The 21,496-nt window shown below is 39.1% G+C and overlaps 1 protein-coding gene across 6 annotated transcripts in view; it reads right to left on the reverse strand.

Annotated features, from left to right (window-relative positions):
- RPS6KA2 (ribosomal protein S6 kinase A2) overlaps positions 1–21,496 on the reverse strand; it is a 286,999-nt gene that overhangs the window by 24,013 nt on the left and 241,490 nt on the right. For 4 of the 6 annotated variants that reach the window (XM_085055349.1, XM_085055344.1, XM_085055347.1 and 1 more), the window contains 5 exons: positions 17,302–17,366; positions 9,771–9,873; positions 9,593–9,652; positions 5,388–5,518; positions 3,670–3,795 (listed from right to left, as the gene is read on the reverse strand). In XM_085055349.1, coding sequence (XP_084911475.1) covers positions 3,670–3,795; positions 5,388–5,518; positions 9,593–9,652; positions 9,771–9,873; positions 17,302–17,366 — 485 coding nt within the window. The remainder of the gene's footprint in view (positions 1–3,669; positions 3,796–5,387; positions 5,519–9,592; positions 9,653–9,770; positions 9,874–17,301; positions 17,367–21,496) is intronic. The other 2 variants (XM_085055346.1, XM_085055348.1) reach the window with 1 other exon arrangement.

The following is a 21,496-nucleotide window of genomic DNA, read 5'->3' on the forward strand; positions in this document are numbered from 1 at the left end:
CGAAAGACTTAACCAGTTAGATATTGTTTTGACCTGGAGAAGAAGGCAGTTGACATCAAAATGTTGAATGTGACATCTAAGCCACCCACCTCTGCAATGTCTGGGTCAGTTACCATATTGGGGGTAGAACTGGCCCAGCAGCAGAAATTTCTACGTGGCTATTATCCACCAGTAATCCCTCCTGAAGATCAGGAGTCAGTCTAAATAGATAAACCTTTAGAAACAGGGAGATGAAATCAAGCCCTTTTCTAACTTAATCTGGCATCAGTAAGAAGCATATCCAAAAATCCAGCTTGAAAGCTTCACTAGCGCTCCAAGCTTGAAAGCTGTGCAATAGTTTTAGGAAAAGAAAAACATTTGGAATATGTTAATTGCATCATATCTCTGGCAGGTTTTGAAAAATCTGATTCACCAAGAACCCTGAACTGCAAACAAGAGTTTTTAGTCTGTTTAGGCTTCCATTGCCAACTTTCTTCTACCCAGAAAAACCCCTCCCATCTCCCCTAGCATCGTTCTTTTACTTAATTAATTAATTTTCCATAGATGCTGATGTGACTGAAATACTTTGATCTGATTTTGCTTTGCCTCTGACCTCACCATTACAGGTATACCCATGTGAAGCTTGTAACTACGACTGACAATGCCAGTTCCTTTTGCTATTAAAAATCATTAAGCCTGCTGTAGTCAAGATGATCAGTATTACAGCAGAAGATTTTGAAACACAGTAGAGGTCCATCAGAGGAGAAGCACTCCTTTTTTCCCATGTCTCTTCTTTCTACCAGAGTCTTATGAAGCATCCAACTCAGAATATTCTGAGGTTCAGAAGAATAAACAATATTCTTACTTGCATTTCAGAACTTTTTACTTTTTTCACTCGGGAATGAGACGGAAAGAAAGTTAAGAGTAAAATTTTAAAAGCTCCTCAGAGTACGTACGTGCAGTAGAATATGACACATAGACTTGCTAAACCAACATCTATCTGCACTGACCTAGATAGGTGCCTGTTAGTTTCAGGGCAGACACAGTTTGCAGGAAATCTGACTGTCTACAGGGCTTTCTCTTGGTAGTGAAATGCTCTCAGAAGGGGAGATATGTCTGAATTCTGAAATATTGCAGTTAGGAGCCTGAGGGCATGTCTAAAATAGCTTTAGAGTTTATTATTAGCATTTCATTTTTACAGATGACATGGAAGAAGAGGGAATAGGTTGAAAGAAAATTCTTTTCTTTAGCAGGTTCCATGACTGGATTTACCAACGCAGTACAGCTGCCTAGAGGTGCAGAGAGGTGTCTGGGGGAAATTCCCAAAGCTCCTCAGTGAGCAACGTGCCTAATCTCAATGAGTTCTGAAAAGAGTGAAATTCTAGATCTGTTTAAATGCCTTTACAACACCAGCAAAGAACTTCTTTGCAGTGCTAGACACCTAATAATTTCTACAAGATGCTACAGTTAGTAGCAGATGGCCAGCAAAAGGAAAAGGGATGAAGTGTTTTGCATTTTAATAAATATATTCTACTTCTGGGCTAGCAAAGGAGTTGCTTTTCTGACTGTACCTCTGACTCAAGGTACTCTGGCCAGGTACTCTCCGGTCTCAGTATGACACCACACAACAATAATAAATAAGGTGAGTGGCAATCTCCATGGAAGGATTATTTATTTACACAGTGACATGATGTGTATCCTCCTGCAGTTATGCCACCACATAATTTCCTTAACTCCTTTCCTAACACCAGCCTTCCCTGGGGAGACAGGATGATGTTCTCTGATGTGTTGGCAGTTTATCTGAAAGAGAGCTTTTAATGAGGCTGTGCAAGGCAAGTGGGGCTGCTGCCTATCACACAAACCATCACTGCAGATACTTTTTCCTGTGTATGTTATGTATTAGAGAGCACTGAGAAAATTATACTTACTGACAGAAATGAAAAGAGCCTAATTACAGTGATTTTTATAGAGACAGTTAAAAGATGCATGTCATAAGGGACGGATATATAATTATGATAATATCAGTTGCAACTCCTGTGCTATCTAATTACTTGAAATGGGTGGCATTGTGCAAGTTTTTTTGAAAGTGAGCTACTCTGACAACAAAATTATATAATCTTATTATGAAATTACAATAAAATTGAAGGAAAAGTAAAATTAATATATTGGTAGGAGTAGTAACCAAAGAGGCAGCACTAAATGTGCTGGAAAGACAGAACAAACAGAAACCTACCAACTGTCTCCAACCCCAAATCTGTGCTACACATTTGACTCACACTGTCAGAAATTGAGATGGTGCACATGTTGCCTACACTGGCAGTCAAAATCAAGACATATTTACATTACAAGAATAGAGTCCTAAGAAGTGGAGGAAGAAAGGAATAAAAAGAGGAAATAATAATAAAAATGGGAAAGAGCATAAACCTATCAATCCCAGTTCTGAACTCTTCTGGAGCTTTGAGTGTCTCCATGCATTGACTTTGTTCTGGATCTTCTGAGTTACTCCAAACACCCAGCTGCAGAGCATGCTGGACCCTGTCAGATTTGAGCACTCAGATGTCTTTGAGGGATGAGGTTTTTCTATTTTGGTTTCACACTGGCTGTATTACACTGATAAAACTGTCCACAAGAGTTGATAAAAATGACATATTAGTTATTAATTTAATTTAGCATACATTTTGTTAATCATGCATGTATTTAAATTATACAGAACCTATACCTACTATAATATAATGACATCTGTTGACAAATGACCTGGGCACTGACAACTCTAGAAAACTCTAATTTTTTCATTCATTAGGAATGAAAATAATAGCACATTCATAAGCGAGCCCACAGATCTGCTGGTAAGCCCACGCTCCTAATTACGGCATAGCCTAAAAAAATCAACCATTGTTTGTACAGTGACATCAACACTGGAGGTTAATAGTATTATTCAGATTTTTGTGGCCACCAAGAGGAAACACAAAAAGTTTCATGGATTTTCATGCATACTGTATTGTCATCAGTCTAGTAACAGAAAATAACACTGAATAAAAGAAAAGGCTCCATCATCTCAGCAGCTTCCTGGCTTCTGTGGCTGAGTTGACTCCATTTTATGCACCATTGCTTGACCAAGTTTGAAGTTCATTGACTTGTCTGTAATGCCCATATAAATAAATATTTTAAATCTCTCCTGAAGTTTGACTTTTGTTCATTTCAGTAGCATTGGTTTTGAATATCAGGAAGACAAAAAGAAATATGAGTTTTTCTAGGTGATAGTGGTTTTCACATACAAATCTGTTTAATTACAATTAAAAAGTCAGATCTAAAGAACTTGAGAAAGAAGAATAAATCATATTTCAACTTTGCAATAATTTTATATGTTATGTTTTTTAATTATGATGATTCAGTGTAGGATATGTTAAAAATCTTACTCAGTTTGCAAGGAGCATGGCTGAAGTGATTAACATGATTTCCATGCAAGACAGCAAAGTTTTTTTCCACTGAGGAATTCTGCTTGGTGATATTGAAGTGTGAAAAATAATAAAAGACTTATAATGAAACATGCCATCTTACAAAAGAGAAAAAAATCCCAACAACACCCAGCAACAAGAGATAAGCCAACAAAAAATCCAGTGACAACACTGCTGCCCTGGCTGGCAGAGCAGTCTCAGCTGCATTTTTGGCACCTAGCAGAGGTTTTATTACCTTCACTGCAAACTCCGTTTCTGTAGCTTTATGAACGCATCTCTTGCACACTGAATAGGAGCCAATTCCTATGTCCTCCTTGATCTCATACCCATCAGTAAAATGAATGTTGTTCCCATGTAACTGCTGTAAGGAAAAACGAAAGAAACAAGGTAATCAGGACATGGGTATGTAACAGCAAGGACTCACCCCTCCTGAAGGAGGTGCTTGATCTCCTCTCCTTCACAGAGTTCTCTTGTTCTTAGCAGCTTTGCTAAGTCCAGTTAAAAAATTATGAAGCCCTTCACTTAAACAAATAAGTGTGTCTCTTCCCTTTTTACCTTTTTCCAGTCTGTAAGATGGAATTGTCCATGTAGAAGTAGTGGCAAAACTGCAGAGATTTTCTAAACTGTTTTTGAAATGCAGAAAATCACCGTCTATTCGAAATTCACAGGAAACTGTGGGCTCAAATCTCCTGAGAAACCCACATAACTTCAAAATATAAACTGATTTCTAATTACTGAGGGGAAGTAATTATAAAATACTTATAATATACTAACAGCTTCACTGTCTTCAAGAGAGGTATTCCATACATGGGGAGTGCACCCAGACCACTGGGGGTCATGTCTAGAATACTTTTATCTGTGGTTTCTACATGAGAGAGAAGTTACTATTTAAGCTATTCATATGCTCTTTGGAAAATGTAGACTGGTTAAATGCCCAAATCTGAGGCTTTCCTGCAAATTCCATCCCAGGACTCAAGAAATGACCAGCACCTCTAAAAATCCTCCAAAATCCTCTGTCTAAAAATGTAACCTTGCTAGCAAAGTTCACACAGAACCTGCTAAATTACAGACATGCATGTGTTAATATTCAATACACTTTTACAATGTAAATCACAGGAATGAATATAACATTTCTGGGATGTAATTGCTTGGGTAACATTTCACTCACTATTGCATACGAGCATCTTTAAAAGTATGATATATTCCACTGCAAATAATTAAGATAGAGATGAAAACCCATGAAAACCACAGGCAGAGTCTCCCCCTTTGAGCTGTGGCTCTGGGTAGGGCAGGGAGCTTTTTCTTAGTGAGAAAATTTGCTGCATCTTTGAGCAGCTCAGCTCTTTTTCCCTATTCACTTCTCCTCTTATATACTGAACAACATAATTTGTAGCAATTAATTTCTGGTTTAAAGTACAACTGGATAGATTGCAAAGAACCAAGGGTCTGGCATCTTTCCCCTGTCAAGCCACCTTGGTTTAGGTGAGTACACCCAGGTTTTTGTGCAGTATGGTGGCCTCTAACACTGAGGAGCTTGGGCTCTGTGCGTGTGGGAGCCGACAGCAGTAGTTCATCAAGCCTCTTGGCCAGCACAGACTGTATTATATAATACAAGACACAACTGAATGAGAGAATGACATGCACTCAGTGAAAAAACACTTAATCATCTGCCCTGCATGCACAACTGGAATCATGTTTCAGGTATCGAGAAATACTTTTCATTTTAGTTGTGACTAAGTGCAGTTCCTATTTCCTTTGCAAATGGTGAGGAACCATACACATAAAAGCCTTTGCGAAAAAATTCTCCTTTTCCAACACCTACGTGCTGCATGTGAAACACCTCCTTCCTGCACTAGGTAGCTGTGAAATACCAGTGAAAACTCCAGGCATTTAAAATATGTTACGCACATATCTGTCTGCACATGAGATGTGAAATGTAACCAGCATCAGTACCTGCACAATGGGGTGAACAGTGATTTTGTGCACATCTTGCTGTGCAGGCTCCTGCACCAAGTTAGAGGCAACAAAGCTGAACCCTCTGAAAAGATGATGAGCATTGGCACTTGGAGGAACACCTGGGGAATCTGTAGAAGGAAGAAAATGGCCTCATGAGCTGCACAAAAGAACAGAAAGGAAGAGCATTGCACCACAAAAGACAAAGTCACCCCTGCCAGTCAGCTGCAGATCTGACAAATTGGCAGACACACAGGAATATAATTCATCTCCATATCGAGTCTTTGGTGTGCCTCCTCCATTCCTTTCCTCTGGATTTGAACAATGCAGAGGTATTGTTTGCAAGGCTGTCTCCTCTTGGATATGGGTTTTTTTTCACAGTGCATGTTCATTCTTAGGCAAAGTACTGCCTGTGCCAAGAGTACACAGAGAGAAGGCACAGGGCAGTGAGGCCTTATAGGAATCTTCTGGAGCAGGGATCTGGGAGCTGGGACCTGCTCCAGAGAAGACAGTGGTTGACTCATCCTCGGGTGAACAAAACAACTAAGATTGTTTCAACTAACCTTCATGGAGATTTTCTCCCCATTCCTTCCCCTGATAAGGCAAAAGGTGGGAAGGAAAGGCTAAAATTATTTTCAAAAAGTGCTGAATTATTCTGCTTTTGGAATGAAATAACCAGAGAGCAGTTCTTTGTACCTGCACCACTGCTCAGTGAGAAAAACAGCATGACAAAGCAAGAAAAGGTGTTCTTCACTTAAAATTCTGAAAGGCTTTAAATAGATCTTTTTCCTGGGTGTATGTTTTATCCCAGGTATTTTCCTAGGCAAGAAGAATCACTTTGTAAGCCATTCCTTGGCAACTGGCTGGGTATTATAAAACCTCTAGTATTAAAATTTGCTAACCTTTTATTTGGTTTTTTGGGGGGGATTGTGGGTTTGGTTTTTTTTCTGATTTTCCCTTCATATTTCCTCCAGTGCACCATGTGATTCACCATGACAAAGTTACAGAGTTGAAACTTTCTTTAGAAAGACATTTCCTTGTAGCAAAATGAGTAAATACCCAGTTATCTAGAGAAAATACATCCCCACTGAACCTCGTATCCGACTCACCTGCTTGAGGCCCTGAAAATATGTGAGGATGTGTACTTCTTAGTGTGCACACTCCTTGTATAAATCTGCTGGTCAAGTGAATAGAGGAACTGATGAATTTGCTAAAAGCAAAATATCTGCTTGGGAATAAACAAAACTGAGACTGCAGCTAATTCTATTTCTCATGACAAAGCTGCCTCAGCTTTGACAGGAGTCAGAGTCAGGAGTCAGCCTGTTCTTACTGCACATCAAGTCATAGTTCAGATGGAGAAGATTGTGTTTTGGGAAAATGACGTGGGCTATTTGTTTATCTCAGTGTTTTTGATGGGCACTCTCCTCGCAAATACATGGATGAATCACCCCAGACCTCTTGAGTCACTGGATACTTCCTATAATGGCCTATATATAACTGTGATTTTTCCAAGAGGGATTAATTAAGAGGAAAGAATGTTTGTTTTAAAAAAAATGAATGACAATAATTCACATCTGAACACTTCTGGACTTCAGAAAAGCTGTGATCCAGCTCAAAAACTAAAGTGGTAGGTCAGCTCTATTTAAAAATAACTGTTCCTTCATAATTCACTGCCAATCACTTGAGCAAACACTGTAGAAGAGTTATTGATGATTTGGTGTTTTGCTCCACTAGAGTGTCTAAGTTTAAGGGTTTTCAAAGGCTTCATAAATCTTAAGTAATTTCCTTCATTCTGTTTCACTGGGGTTAGAAAACATCTCATTTGCAAAGGAGGATATTTAGATACTTCAGATGAAATTTTACATACTTTTTTTCTCAGCAGTAAAGCCAGTCTAAGACATCCCTGCTGGTTACAGCATGCTATCCCATCAATTACAACAGTACAAACATTTGTGGATTGAAATCTAAGCTGGGTCACAAGAATGATCTTGGCTTGATCCTTGTTCAAATCACCGTTTCTAACGTAGATTTCTTCAGCCTCCTGCTGCCTCTAAGGAGCTGAGTCACCACAAATGAGATGTGGGTCCACAGTGGTGAATTCAGGAAGCAAGTGGCCAGAAAAAGCAACTCCAACTTGGACAAATCTCTGAGAAAAAGTGATGTGAAACTATACCCACATAAATCATCTGTCAGGGTCAGAAACCACATCTTTGGCACACTTAGATCTGAGGTTATTCCACAGAATGCTGTTTCAACCTCCAGGGTAAAGAAAGTTTCTGATGTACAGCAAATCACTGGACTGACAAGATTTACTGGATCCAAAACTTTGACAGAAACCTGCTTTCAGGTAGGAGAACTCATTCATAAAGACAGTCTAAAATGACCCTATGTATCTGTATCCCCTCCTTGGTAGTGTCTTTCTGACAGCTTCATTAAAAACACAACTGCATGAAAATTAAGCAGGAGTTATTACAGTGCTTTCTGTGTGAGGATGTTCTCATCAACAGTGTTAGTTTGTTTGGGGTCTATGTCCTGACAGAAAACCCACAAAATAAAGAAGGTTATTGTTCTATTCCATTGACAATGTGAGCCAGTATAAAACACATTTGTGATGCTCTCCCCCATTCTGGTTGACTCAATCACTCAACAGTCAGGGGATGCAAAATATTCTGCTAGTCTGCAAGGGCTTTTTCATCATTCCAGATGTGTAAATGGATTCACACTTCCAATTACATCTATTTTGAAATGACATGGTTTGATTCTTGGGTCACTATCCAAGGAAGCCCAGAGCAGAATTGAGGCAGGCCATCTCCCCACCCCAGCCACCACCCCAACACAAACCTTGCAAGTCAGTGTCTTGTAAAAAACAATATATTTAATTAAGCAACAGTAGTAACATATAAAGTGTAAAATATAGCCCCAGGCATCAGTACAACCAATGGAGTGTGAACTTCCAAAGCAATCCAAACTCTTAATGCTTCTTTGCACATCAGTGAGACTTCCCATGGCAGCACCAGACCACACATCTCTCAAGATCAGACTACCTTGCAGTCTCAAATATTTCAGAGAAATTAGTTCCTCTGAAATTGTAATTAAAGTTAAAATCAGATGAGTGAGATGTCTGGTAACCAAAGATCATACTTCTATGCAGTGGAATAGGAATATCAGAACATGACCAACATCTACTGGAGACAGGTGGATGTTCCTGTTGATAAACCACAGTGTAATATTCTTATAGTTTGTAAAAGTCAGCACATCCTTTAAAAAAAAAAAGGAACTGCTGACAAGAGATTTGGAGTAGATATCATTATTTCAAATCCTATGAAAGGAAGTTTGAGCCAGGCTTTGAATAGAAGTTTGGGCTAGTTTTAAGAAAAAATTATGTCGGTCATGTTAAGCCTGAACAAAAACTACAGGAAATCTCAGCTCTGATTCATGTACTAAAATGTGTATGTTTTCATCAGGAAAGCTCAGATCTTTCAGTCGCACTGAAACAGTTCTGGGCAATTTGAGGGTTTAACCTTGAGACTTTATACATGGTAATTCCAACAATACTATGTGATATTTATAGTGCTTACTATCTTTGAAGTGTTTTACAAATAACAGCTAATTCAATTATTACATTTTAGAAAACATAAATAGGTACTTCTTTACACAGGAATATCACAAGCAGAAAGGTAATGTAATTTATCCATATCTAGCAGGAGGCAACATTGTAAGTGGGATTGCTGCTCTGACATGATTTATATTCTTGCTTTCCACTTAAAAGAGTGGAAATATTGAGTCCTGTGCAGCAGTCACCTTCATATATAGAGTAAAAAGTGTGGTATTTCTGTTAGGAAATAGATGGTACAGGAACAATGTTCTCACTACAAGCATTTTCTAAATACGCCAAATTTCCTGTTGGCATAACTCTGCTGACCTGAGAACTTGATGATTCTTCATTGCTTTTAACCACACATTTACTTCCAACAGTCCATAGTCTGTGGGATGGCATAATTAAACATCTATGGGATATATAAATACATACTAACTTGCAGAGATGCAAAATTCTTTGAAGCCAAAGTAATTTAAAATAGTTAAATTCAGCTAGGGCAAGCAATGATGAGTAATAAAATAGCTAGGCAATAGTTACTTTTCCTTTTAAAAATGTGAAATCTGTCCTTCCTGAATACAAGTTAATGTGAAGCCAGTGAAATACTTACGAGTTTCTTTTGTTGGAAAAGCAAAACCAGTCTTTGCTTCCTGCTGGATATGGCAAAATCCTGTAATACAACACTAACACTAAAATACAAGTTTTAGACCCTGTTGGAACACGGAGGGGGAAGGAAGAATGAATTTACTAGCTGAAAAGATATATTGCTCATGTGCCACCTTACTAACCTGTGGGGGTCCGAGATGTGAACTCTGGATCAAAATGAAAGGTGTCTTCTGGCCGCCCCACCGCAGGCTTGAAAGGTGGCTTGATTTCTTTTCTGTACAGTTTCTACAAGGAGAAGAACAGATCACAATCAGCATCAATGTGTACAGCCTCAGCATCTGGAGGTAGACTCCCCTGCTTTCTCTAGGGTGTCCTCTCTCACCTCTGTGCTATCCTTGCAGGACTGACAGAAAAGAATGATGTATCCATGGTTCTGGCTCCTGCTTGACAGGTCAGCTTAAAATCTGTGCCCTGAGTGGTCCCTGCACTTTCTAGCTACTGGAATACTGAATATAAACACAAATGTTTCTAGCAAAACTTTACCTATAGACTGATACAGTATTCCAGCTGGGGCATCTGGAAATTCACTGGTCTAGGGGCAGGACTGGAATGTGGAATGTTAAGACTAGGAAACAGGGTGACTTCAGCAGTGCAGCAATGGCAATCAGCACAAAGAACTGCTAGGAAGCCATGACTGTTTTAGCATTCATTATTTGTCAAGAATTAGCAATATGTTTGACATGCTGCCAGACTGAGCTGAGCAACAGGCTTGGCTGCCTGGTCCTCACAACCTAAACAAGAGACTTGTTCTTTTAGTATATCTGGTAAAAGGGAAGGGAGCCTATTGCTGATGATTAGATAAAATTCCCATCAAAAGATGCTAGAGAGAAAGCACTGTGGATGGGTGGGGAAGGTCTACATCATGTGGCTTGAACTGAGGAGCAAAGCCAAGGAAAGGAGAGAAAGGAAGAAAGGAGAGAAAGAAGAGAAAGGAAAGGAAGAGAGGAAGGTATGTAACAGGTAAGTACTTCTAGGTGGGCAAGTTTCTGCTCGTGACTGAGGGGTCATGCAGGGGATCACCTAAGTAACAGGCACCATAAATTCATCCTAATGCATCCTGCCTTTATTATGAGGGACTTTGTGGCCTTTCTACTCATGCTCAGTGAACTTTAAGAAATTGCTACACCATGCTCCTTTGCAAGCATTCATACACACACAGACACACTGAGGTACAACATGTCTGGATCTGATCCAAAGGCTGCAGAGGTTAATGGAAAGAGCCCTATTGATTTCAGCCATCTCTGCATCATGTCTGCCTGAAAAGGCCAAAACTGAACATCATGCTGATGGAAGCAGAGGGAACAGAGCTCCAGTTTGACTCCCTGCCCCATGTTTCAGTCCCTAGACCACATTTCCTTTCTAGCAATGCTTTTGCTCTCAGGTTTCAAAGGGCTGAATTAGTTGCCACAGACAGTTTCCCATAATTAACATGTCTGATATATAACATTTCATCCAAACTTTCAAGTCATGATAAGACCTGGAGAGTTCAACTTTATGACTGCTTGCAATATGTATTTTTAGGTTAGCTCTTAAAACAACTTCCTAATGAGCTGATTTTTCAAACTATTTAATGGAGACTACTAAATTCTTGTCCAGCTCTTTGCATGCAGGAAGATTCTTTTTAACTGTGCATTTTGTGGTGAATTAACTTTGGTAATACAAAGCATGTGATCAAACCTAAGATATATACTCATCACCATAATTTGAATTTGATTTTGCATTGATAAATAAAGGTTCTTGAAGCAGAAAATTCTGTAGCATAGCATTAGCCTTAACATAAAGGATATATTTATGATTGAATTATGATTCCATGGAAAAGTGAAACGGTGACGTTTGAAATGAATCTGCAATAATTAATGACCATTTCACCATAAAAAGTTCCTGCTTGCGTAAAACTGCTCTATATCTTTGGAGAGAAAAGGAGATGAATAACTGCTGTGAACCACAATCGAAAGCCAGTCTTCCAAATAATTAAAAGCCAATTGCAATCTTAAGCAGGAAGTGCCACTCATCAGCTGAACAGTATCAACCTAGTAATTAACATACATCTTTTCCTGTCTCCAAAGAACTTTAAAAGAGAACTCAGCACCTACTGAAGGTTTTTCTGTTGCTAGGATTTCACCTTGAGAAAGCTATTTGCTTCCAGCTTTGCTTTGTATGTCTTAATTCACAACTGCAGTGCTTCTTCTGCAGAAAGCGATATGGTCACATGCATATGCTTCCTCCCTGAATTAACTGCATGGCTCATCCTGTGAGGTCCAAAAATTGGAAAATGTTTCAGAGCTGTACATCATTCAGGAATTGCACTCTCTTTTCATTATCGTAACCATATTCTCTCTGGCCTTTTAATTCCTTCCCCCATCTGTAGTTTCTTAAGTGCTGCTGGAGCTACATTTGTATTTTGAATCCCTAACCCACATCCTCCTATTAGGGAGGGATTTAGGATTCATCATGAGTCACACACCACCTAAAGATTTATAATCACAAATATTTTTTTTGGGATGGGATGGAAACAAAGATGTTGCTTTTGCGAATGAAAGGCACTTGTTTGAACACAACCCCAATGACTCCCTTTTCCATTTCCTTACCCACTTGTGATAAAAACTAGACAACAGAACAGCAAAAGGAAAACTGCCTATAACTTTTTTTCCCCAAAGTTTTTAAATGGGGGAAACCAACTCTTGAATTAAATGAAATCATTGAGGACAAGGAAAAGTAGAGTAGTATCATCTGTGGACTTCCCCATCCCACGCTGGCTCCAACACTCTGAGTGAACTTCTACAACCAAAGCCAAATCACTAAACCACAAGGCAGCCCAACAGAGTTAAACATGAAGGCCTGCTGCAGGCAGAACACCTCTTCCTTTAAAAACCTGCATCCTGTAGACTGGAAAACTCTATGTGGCACAAGCTGATCTAAGAAAATAGTAAGAATCACAGCCATTGCTTTGCATATGCATAGATAGTGAATCTCTTGGAGGATTTGAGATCCTTCTGGATTTTTCAAGAATATTTGTAATTTTAGGAAATGTCTTAATATATTATTTCTTACTATGGTCCCCAGACTATTCAGGGATGATATATCTTGACCATGACCTCTTCCAACAGAAACCAACCAGAGTGGGAAATGACAGCAAGTTAAATTTCAGATCTTATCTTCAACCATTTCTATCAGACTGTCCATAACTTCTGCTAAAGTTTAAACAGTTATGCACTTTCTACGGTATAGTAGTCTTAGTACCATAACCAAAAGTTACTGAGTTCCATCATCTGTTTAAATGGGAACAGGGTCACAGTTTTCCCAATTTAAATTCCAGTTTTGATATCCAAATTTTTTGTTTTGGGGCATCTTATTAGGCATCCAAAAGAGACTTTGGATATGTTAGTGCTAACTAGAGCATTTAAATTTCAGGTTGGGTACTTAAGATCATTATATGTTTATTATTTTGCACAAGTATAAGAAGATGAAGATTTTTTTCTCTCCCACATTGTTTCCACATCTATAAAAGAGAATCACTTTCTTTAGCCCCTGATGTTTTATTGAGAATAGTATTTATTTCTCTTTCCCAGTAAGGAATAAGCTCCCGTGTTCCATCACCATTTTTTTTAAACTGGTCACAGCACTGACTTAGCAGAAAAAATGTGACTGACAGGTACCAGGAATCACTGCATATCACACAGAGCTGTCAGATCCACCAGGGAGACAAGTAATAAAATGCTGCGACATTGTGTTTCTTTCTCTTCTTATTTATAAGCAGTCAATTTTTCATCATCTTTTAAAAAATGCACTCCTAACAAACCCCAGAGATGTAAATGCTCTGTACCCATGCCTGGCAAACATCAAGAAAAAGAAAATAGTTTAATTTAATTAAAAACTATTTATTAATTTCCTCAACTGAGTTTCTTTGATGAAAAATGAATTATTCCTTAGACACCTTCTAGAAACAGAAAGATGCTACCCTCCACAGTGATGCACTTGTAGTGGGAGAATAAACTCCCTTGATACATATACCTGTCATGGAAAATTCAATAAGCAGACAAAAGGAAGAACTACATTCTAAAATGCTTGTCCTCTCCTAGATCAATGACTCAATGTTATTGCCTGCAAACAATAGAACAGCTAGCAGAATTTAGACCCTGGGATTAATTTTTGCTGTTGGTAAAATCAGCAATTAAATAATTCTCATTTTCAGTTTAGTTTGATCTCTGATTAATATTGAAGGAAAAAGAACTGGATTCCACTTTTTCCCCACTCCCTTCCTCTGTTGTATTTGACAGCTCATTTTCTAGCATGCCATTGCTCTAGTTCCAATTTAGCCTGTCATTAAACAAAAACTGCTGTTTATAGCCCACTCCTCCGACAGCAGTCTGCAAAAAGGTATTTCATTTTTCATTTTCAATGAAAAGCCAGAAATTCATTATGCATGACCTGGAAAGAAGAAACGACAGTAAAAAAATCAGGAACCAGACTGTGCTTTCTCAGAGCCAATGACTGAAATTATCTGAGGTCAACTTGTTTTGGGTCTGCTTGTCTTAAGAAGAGAAGGAGGTGCAAGGTTAATAAGCAGGTAAAACTGTCAAGGAGCTGGACATCTAATCTCTTTCCTGAGAATCCCAGCCTTGATCATGAAAGACAGTCCATTCATTTAACAACAGATCTATTGAATTTGCGTCATGGTCCCTACTAAATGCCTCAGAGCAGCAAGACTGATCTTTGCAGAAACCTCCAGCTATTTTTCACTCTGGAAAGTGGGAATTTAGGGCTTTGTTACAGAGTAACAGCTGTAAAAATGAGAGTCTTACAGAGTCTCATGCCACAATTTAAGTCTGGGCATAAAAGCTCTGTGTCAGATTGTCCACAGTTCATTTAGTACTGAAGTTAGCCAGAACCTAAACCTAAGGTGGCTGGAGATTTTGCTCAAGAATGGCACCCTGGAACATGGGAACGGCTTCTGGGACAGGCTGGGAGGAGGAGGGTTCTCTGGCCACACTCATGTTTTCCAGGCTTGCACCTATTGTCTCTGCATGCAGCTGGTCACTACCAGCACACTGTGCTTGGCAGCAGCGCCTGTGGCATTGGAACAGAGGCCATTCCTGCACTGGCTGTGCTATTTCCACTGTATTTGCTGTGTTCATCCAAGCCAGACACTGCATCTGGTTGTGTCTGCTTGAAGACCGTAAAAGACGGGAAATGACTGCCCCAACAGGTAAACACTTCAGGGACAGAGAAAACAACCAGCTTCAGACCAAAACCCTAGGGAACAGCTCTGAAAATACTGTGTAATGAAAGCCCAAGTCACATGGTTCCATCTGCAATTCCAATATCACTGCAGTATCAAGACTTCACACACAACTTAGAAGGAAGAAGCTAACTCTTTTCTATTTTGAATGTCTCTTTAAAATTAGATGATGCAACTTGATGCTTTGTTCCTGGTTATCATGTCACTCCTGTAGGGAAAATCATGCTTAAAATCAGACCTGTTTCACACTGCATTTTTAAGCAGACACTGACCCATTCTGACCCTTCATGATAAGGGAGCTTTTGATGGAGGATTATTTTGTTACAGTTGCTGAAATTTTCTGTTCTGTCAGTCACAGCCATCCTGTCTATCATAGTTGTGAAGGTAGGACAGAAGTTCTCCAACAGATCTTGCCTCTTGCTCTCTGAGGTCTTTACATTATCAAGACATAAAGTAGATCAACATTTCTGTCCTATCTCAACAGTGCTGTTTGCTGACTATCTGCAAATTGATGTAGTATATTCTGTATGCATTATGGGAGAACTAAATGAGGGCACCAGGGACTCTTTTCCTGCAACTGTACAGAGATCAGTGCTAAACATCTACGTCTGATCCATTTCAGTTCTCTGACCCTGTTCTGTTTCTGTCCGTGGAGAATATGTTAACAACTGGTTGGATGTTCACTGTGAGTCAAAGTCCTGGCTTCAGCTCAGGACCAGGCTGGCTCACATTGCTCTGAAATACAACTGTAGCTGCTGGAACAAGATAAGCCTCCCAAGATCTCCATGAGTGATTGTAAAATTAGGATAAAATGAGGAAATATATTACAAAGATGATAGCTGATCGGTGTAATAATGATCTGTCTGTCTCCAAGAGAGTGCAATAAGCACTAATTATGTTGGATTAAAATGGATTTTTACAGCTATATTTCACAGCAGAGTTAGAGGGATAGATAACACATCAAAGGGCAATTAAATCCACCTTCCTCTCTAGCTCCAAGGCATGTTCAAGCATACCTATGTTCTTCATGGTAGATATTTCCTGTCTGTAAGAACTTTTTCAAATGATGGAGGACTGTAGTTTCCTTAGGACAGGCATGAAATTGTTCCCTAAAGAACAGAGCTTGAAACAATCACCAATTATTGTGACAGAAGGTGGTCCTGAGGATTCTCATGGGACAGAACTGACTTTTCTGAAAACCATTCCAAGATGCAGAGCCTCATTTATTTGTGAAGAGTTAGTGAGCTGCTCCACTAGCAAACACAGAGGAAAGAAAAACCCTGTCACAGTGCCTCTTATTACATCAAGACATATTCATCTGACCTACATTTTGATTGCAAAGCTGAGGACTGTAGAGATATCAGAGGTATATAGAAAATAATATTATTATTATTGATATTAATATTATTCTTTAATCATCATAATAATAAATAACAACCTACGTCTTTTGGATTCTCTATTTTTTATTTTCACATACTCTTTTCATGAATGTAAAATCTACATACAGTATCTCATGACCAGTAAGAAGCAGAAGAGGAAAGAGACTCTAGACTCCAGAACATACATAATGGGACTAAGAGTCAACTGGAGCGTAAAGGAAAGTCTCAAAATCCACTTTCAGTGGCTATGTTTTAATATGTTTATGAGTCATGACAACTCTTCAACATGCAATTCAAATTAGATTTTTCTAATGACTTTTTTCCAAAATGATGGGTTTGTGGGCCTTTCAAAGGCTACCTGGGCACCACCAAAGGTTCTCTCACAGAGGAATTAGCTTTACAGCAAAGTTCTGGGCAGCAGTTTGAGAATTGCCTTGTCACATCGATTCATGCTGTTTTACCAGAATTTTTCATAAGAACTGCATCAATGTTACATGTTGTAATAGCATTCATGAGTGAATGCATGAAATACTGAAGAGACACAACAATACCATAACACGAGTTGGATAAAATTAAACTAGAAAATGCTAGAGGATGTGGCAAACAGGAGCTCTGATGCACTGGCAGATGTCCAGATCAAGAATGAAAAATTTTTGCCTCCAGGTTTTTCTAAGAATAAGTTAATTTGAACAAATGCAATGCTGAAAATGTCTAAATCAAATACTCAGCTAATCTCTACCAACACCTTTACGAGCTGTAGCTGATAGCAATAAAATAAATCCTTGTTTATCATTCTGTTAATCACATCTGACATGTCTTACTTGAATCATGTTTAATTTGATCAACTGTTCCAATTTTGAGTACTGATGCCAACAGACACGCAGGAGAGACATAGACACCCACTGAAAAGGCTCTAACTCCCCAGTGTTAGAGAAGTTAGGCTCTCTCTGTTAGAGAATGTAATCTTTTTCCTAAGCATGGCAGTTCTTTCTTCAAAAAATGTTGGTAAGAAAAAGATAATGCTGCTCCACTTACGTTCCAGTCTATAGTAACAAAGAAAGGATGGCGTTTAATTTCTTCCACTCCATCAAATCCAGCACCTGAGAAGAGAATGAAAGAATCAAAATGAAGCCATGTTGATGAGAGAGCTGCATGGCATCTCTTCTCCAGTCTTCTTCCCTGTCCCCATTTTTCTTCTGACAAAGTAGAGTCCCCATCTAAACATTTCTTCTAGTCAGGAAATCCTGAATGGTGCAACTGCCATCACAGTATAAAAACTCCCATAAATACTGAAAAGAGCACTTCATTAACAAGAATTTGATCCCAAAGGTTTTTTACTTTTCTCTAGTTGAGGCTGCTGCCAAGGCTTTGGATGAGACATGGGATTTTAGCCACAGCCGAGTGCATGCACCAGCAAGGTCAGGAAATGAGCCAGGATATCCCAATACTCTAGCAAGGCTCCACCAGTGGCAGCTCTTCTGTCCACACTGACTTTAAAACCTTGACTAGCTACTGTTCTTAGCTGCACTACAGGCAAGTATAGACTCAAAATACCAAAAGGCTCCAAATGATTTCAGGTAAGCCAGGTTTTTAGGTTCTCCCTCTTCAAATACTGTCTTCAAATTCCTGTGAGTACCAAAATAATCACTCTCAGTGTTAAGTTTCCATCACTGTTAAGTTTCGGTTACCTTACTGTAGAAAATTTAGGGAAAGTCTTCTGAGATCTGGTAATAAATCTAATTCCTTCTTTATTTTGCCTTATGTATTCACTGAAGATTGCCTTATTACTTTAGCTCAATTTACTTGCTTCAGTGCTACGACAGAACCCAACAGGTACTCAGTAATAATTAAAGAACTCTCAGAGAGGATTTAGAATGCCATTTTTGGGGTTGATTTGACCTCATTAATACCACCTTTCATTTTCATTTCACGGAGAATTAACATCTGGAAGAAAAGGCTTTGCACTACAATTCTGGAATCAGTTCCTGAAAGGTACCCAGCCTACTTCTTCACGAGCATGCTGAGCATCCTTGATTCCCAAATGGATTTAGGATAAGCACACCTTGCAAGGGGCACCCAGCACCTCAGAGGACTCAGCTCTTTATATATGAAGTATTTGTACTTTGGGAAGATCAACATTACAAGCAGCTTTACAAAGGTCTTGTCAACTGAAGCATTTGTAAAATGTGATATCTGCTCTCCTTGTGTACAAGACTGTTACCAATGTTTGTCAAAATGCAGTGATCAGGAACTGCTTCCTACGGCCTGCTGAACATTCACTGATGAATGGATACCGAAAGCAAACACTTTGTAAATACAACATGCAGGCTTGTCTGTCAGGCCTGCTGGAAAACAACGACGAGGGATGATCTGATTAATTCCCCACCCCAGTAATCTTTCAGTATAGGCAAACGATGCACATGAGGATAAACAATCCTAGCTTGCCATACAAAACAAGGTGTTCAGAAGTGATCAGCCCTGCTGAGGAGTGTGGGTTATGACAGAACAACATCTGTAGGCAAACACAACATGAAATCAAATCTTAGACAAGGAAAAAGAGGACAAAAGGGACAACATAATTGCACTGTCACTGTAAGTCTGTTGCATTCCTGCAACTAGAGTATGGATTGTAGCTGACACTCCTCTGTAAAAGGGTATACTTATTAAAAGTAGGAAAAATCAAAGAAGATCAACAAGGAATGGTATGGAATGATTGAGTAGGTCAGGACTTTTCAACCTGGAAACAGATGAGCGAGGAAGTATACAATATATCACTAAACGATGCTTGCAGGAATCAGGTTCAGAAGAACCTGGAGATGTTTCCTCAGGAAATAGAAAACTGTGTGATGTGGAATTACTTGGAAAAGATGATGTGGTGCAAAATACTTATATGGGTTCATGGGGAGGTCAGGAAAGTCTGTTGAAAAGAAATCTGTTGAAGATTACTTCATCGACAAACTACAAGAGATTCAGGAAACCCCTTGCTTGACCTTAAAACAGGAACACGGTAGGAGAAAATTTGGGTGAAGTAACACATATGATTATCATGTTCTTACATGCCCCTAGGCAGCTGTTTGTGGCCCATGGGTACTGAACAAGAAAATAAGAAGTCTTAGAATAAGACTTGTTCTATGATTTCCCTAGCATACTTTTTTTCAATGCACAGCCTGAAGTCTGCAAGATTCCCTTGGCAGATTCATTCTGATTTTAGCAATGCCAACAGAAACACAAAACCAACAGAGTTGCTCTGGAGAGAATTACATTAAGCAAATCTTCAGAGAAGAAATATGTATGAAAAATGCTTTGTGTTCAGTGGTGGTGATTGGAAACTGCAATGTGCATTAAATGTTCTTTACCACATCAGGAAGAAACCCAAGTGCCAGAATGATTTTGCAGGACTGGGATAAATGCTTAGGCACTGTAAGACACTAGAAGCATATCCTGGACTGAGGATAATTGCTAATGCATTCAATTTTCTCTTCTCTGCCCCTTCCCCACTGTTCCTTTTTTCCCTCTTGCTTAGGCTAATGGATATGTCATAGTTTGTTGGGAATGACACACCTTTTTTCAGACCATTTATTTGAACGCCACACTTTTTTGCTACTGTTGCTGCTCCTTTTTCCACAAACGCACAGAAATAAGGACCAAGAAAAAAGTCCACCCATAGCTACTTCTCTTAGTGGGGCTGCAGTGTTCAGTTGCATCAAGGGATGCAACCATGCAATTGAGGCAGGCATTAGTTTTAAAAAATTTTCATTTCCCAGTTGCAGCCACCTCAGCTCTGACACAGAAATAATACATTAAGTTCAAGATCTTAATATATCAAAGAGATTTAGGATGGTAATAGCCTACTTTTGCAAAGAGTGGAGGACTTCCAATTCTTAGCAACTGATTTTATGCTATGGAGAAGGTTCAGCACTTCCTGCAATTTTTATTCCCTGACCTTCTGTGCGATGACACCTGCTGTGTGTAGCCCACAATTTCTTCCTGGACTGTGTGCTGTGGCTGCAGGCAGCAGCCTGGCCTGGCTCTCTCCTCAGCTGAAGGAGGGAAGCTGCCCGAGGATGTGTTCAAGAACAGCTCTGGGAGATGGAAGGATAACCCTGACCCTGCTGCAAAACTCCACACAAGACATTAGGTATCAGAGCTTATGGTAGAGTCCCCCTGGATTTGCTCAGCATGTTTCAGCCATTCATCTGCCATCTGCAAATCTACAGTGGTACTGAGATGTGCTTTCATGGAGAAAAGAAAAGCACTGCAGAGGGTATGACTGGAAAGGCCTGCTTCACGGAGATGGACATTTCTTGGCACACAGATGGATATTCAGCAAACATCTGAAGCACAGCACACAACAGCACACTGCATGGCCACAAACCTTTCACCTTCCTCAAGGTTTCTAGTGGGCTTGGGATTTTTAACTTCACTTTAACTTCAATTTGGGAATAAGACCTGGCAGTCAAGAACAATCAGCACAATTAATCAGTACAATCAAACCTATTGCCTGCAAATATTCTTATGTGCCATCCAGTCCCATGACGGTCCAAGAAGATAATTCTTTCAGATCAAATTGCCAGTTTATACACATAATAGAATGCAAGCATTTATATAAAAGCAGTCTCACATTAGCAAGTGAAAACCTGATATCTAAGTTTTATGCCTGTAATAAAAGTGCCTGCAAACAGTAAGAGTAGAACGTTTATTTTTAATTGGCTTTGATTATTTAATCGTTATGGTAAACACGAGCCTTGAAATATTAAGGGGAAAAAAAAGGAGACCTATGAAATTTGCAAGTTTATTACTTGGATATTCAAATTAATCAGGAGTTTCCAGATTTTTTGTTTCAGGTAATAAAATTTTAGTGTCTCCACAGCTTCAGAATCTTTTTAGTGCTCTAGCTTTTTGAAATATTTTTCTAAGGTTTCCAAGAAAGATTTACAGTCATTCTGACAAAGGTGAAAGCTGTTTTTTGTTTAAACTCATCATCTTATAACGTTAAACCCCAAAGTTTTCTATGTGCCAAAGCAGAATGTATCTTCCCTGAGAACACGGAATTGAGAAAATAGTAACTATTTCCTTGGTTTTTGCCCTGAGCCTATTACCAAATGCTTTTATTTTACACTTTCTTGGCCAAGCTTCTCAATTATAAGGACTCTGAAACCTTTATGCTGCTAAACAGCTTAAGCAGTTTGCTAAATAATATGTTTTTTATATAAAATAATTTTTAATATAC

Source organism: Lichenostomus cassidix, chromosome 3 (genome assembly GCF_008360975.1).
Source record: "Lichenostomus cassidix isolate B80296 chromosome 3, HeHo_3.0, whole genome shotgun sequence".
NCBI classification, from domain to species: domain Eukaryota; kingdom Metazoa; phylum Chordata; class Aves; order Passeriformes; family Meliphagidae; genus Lichenostomus; species Lichenostomus cassidix.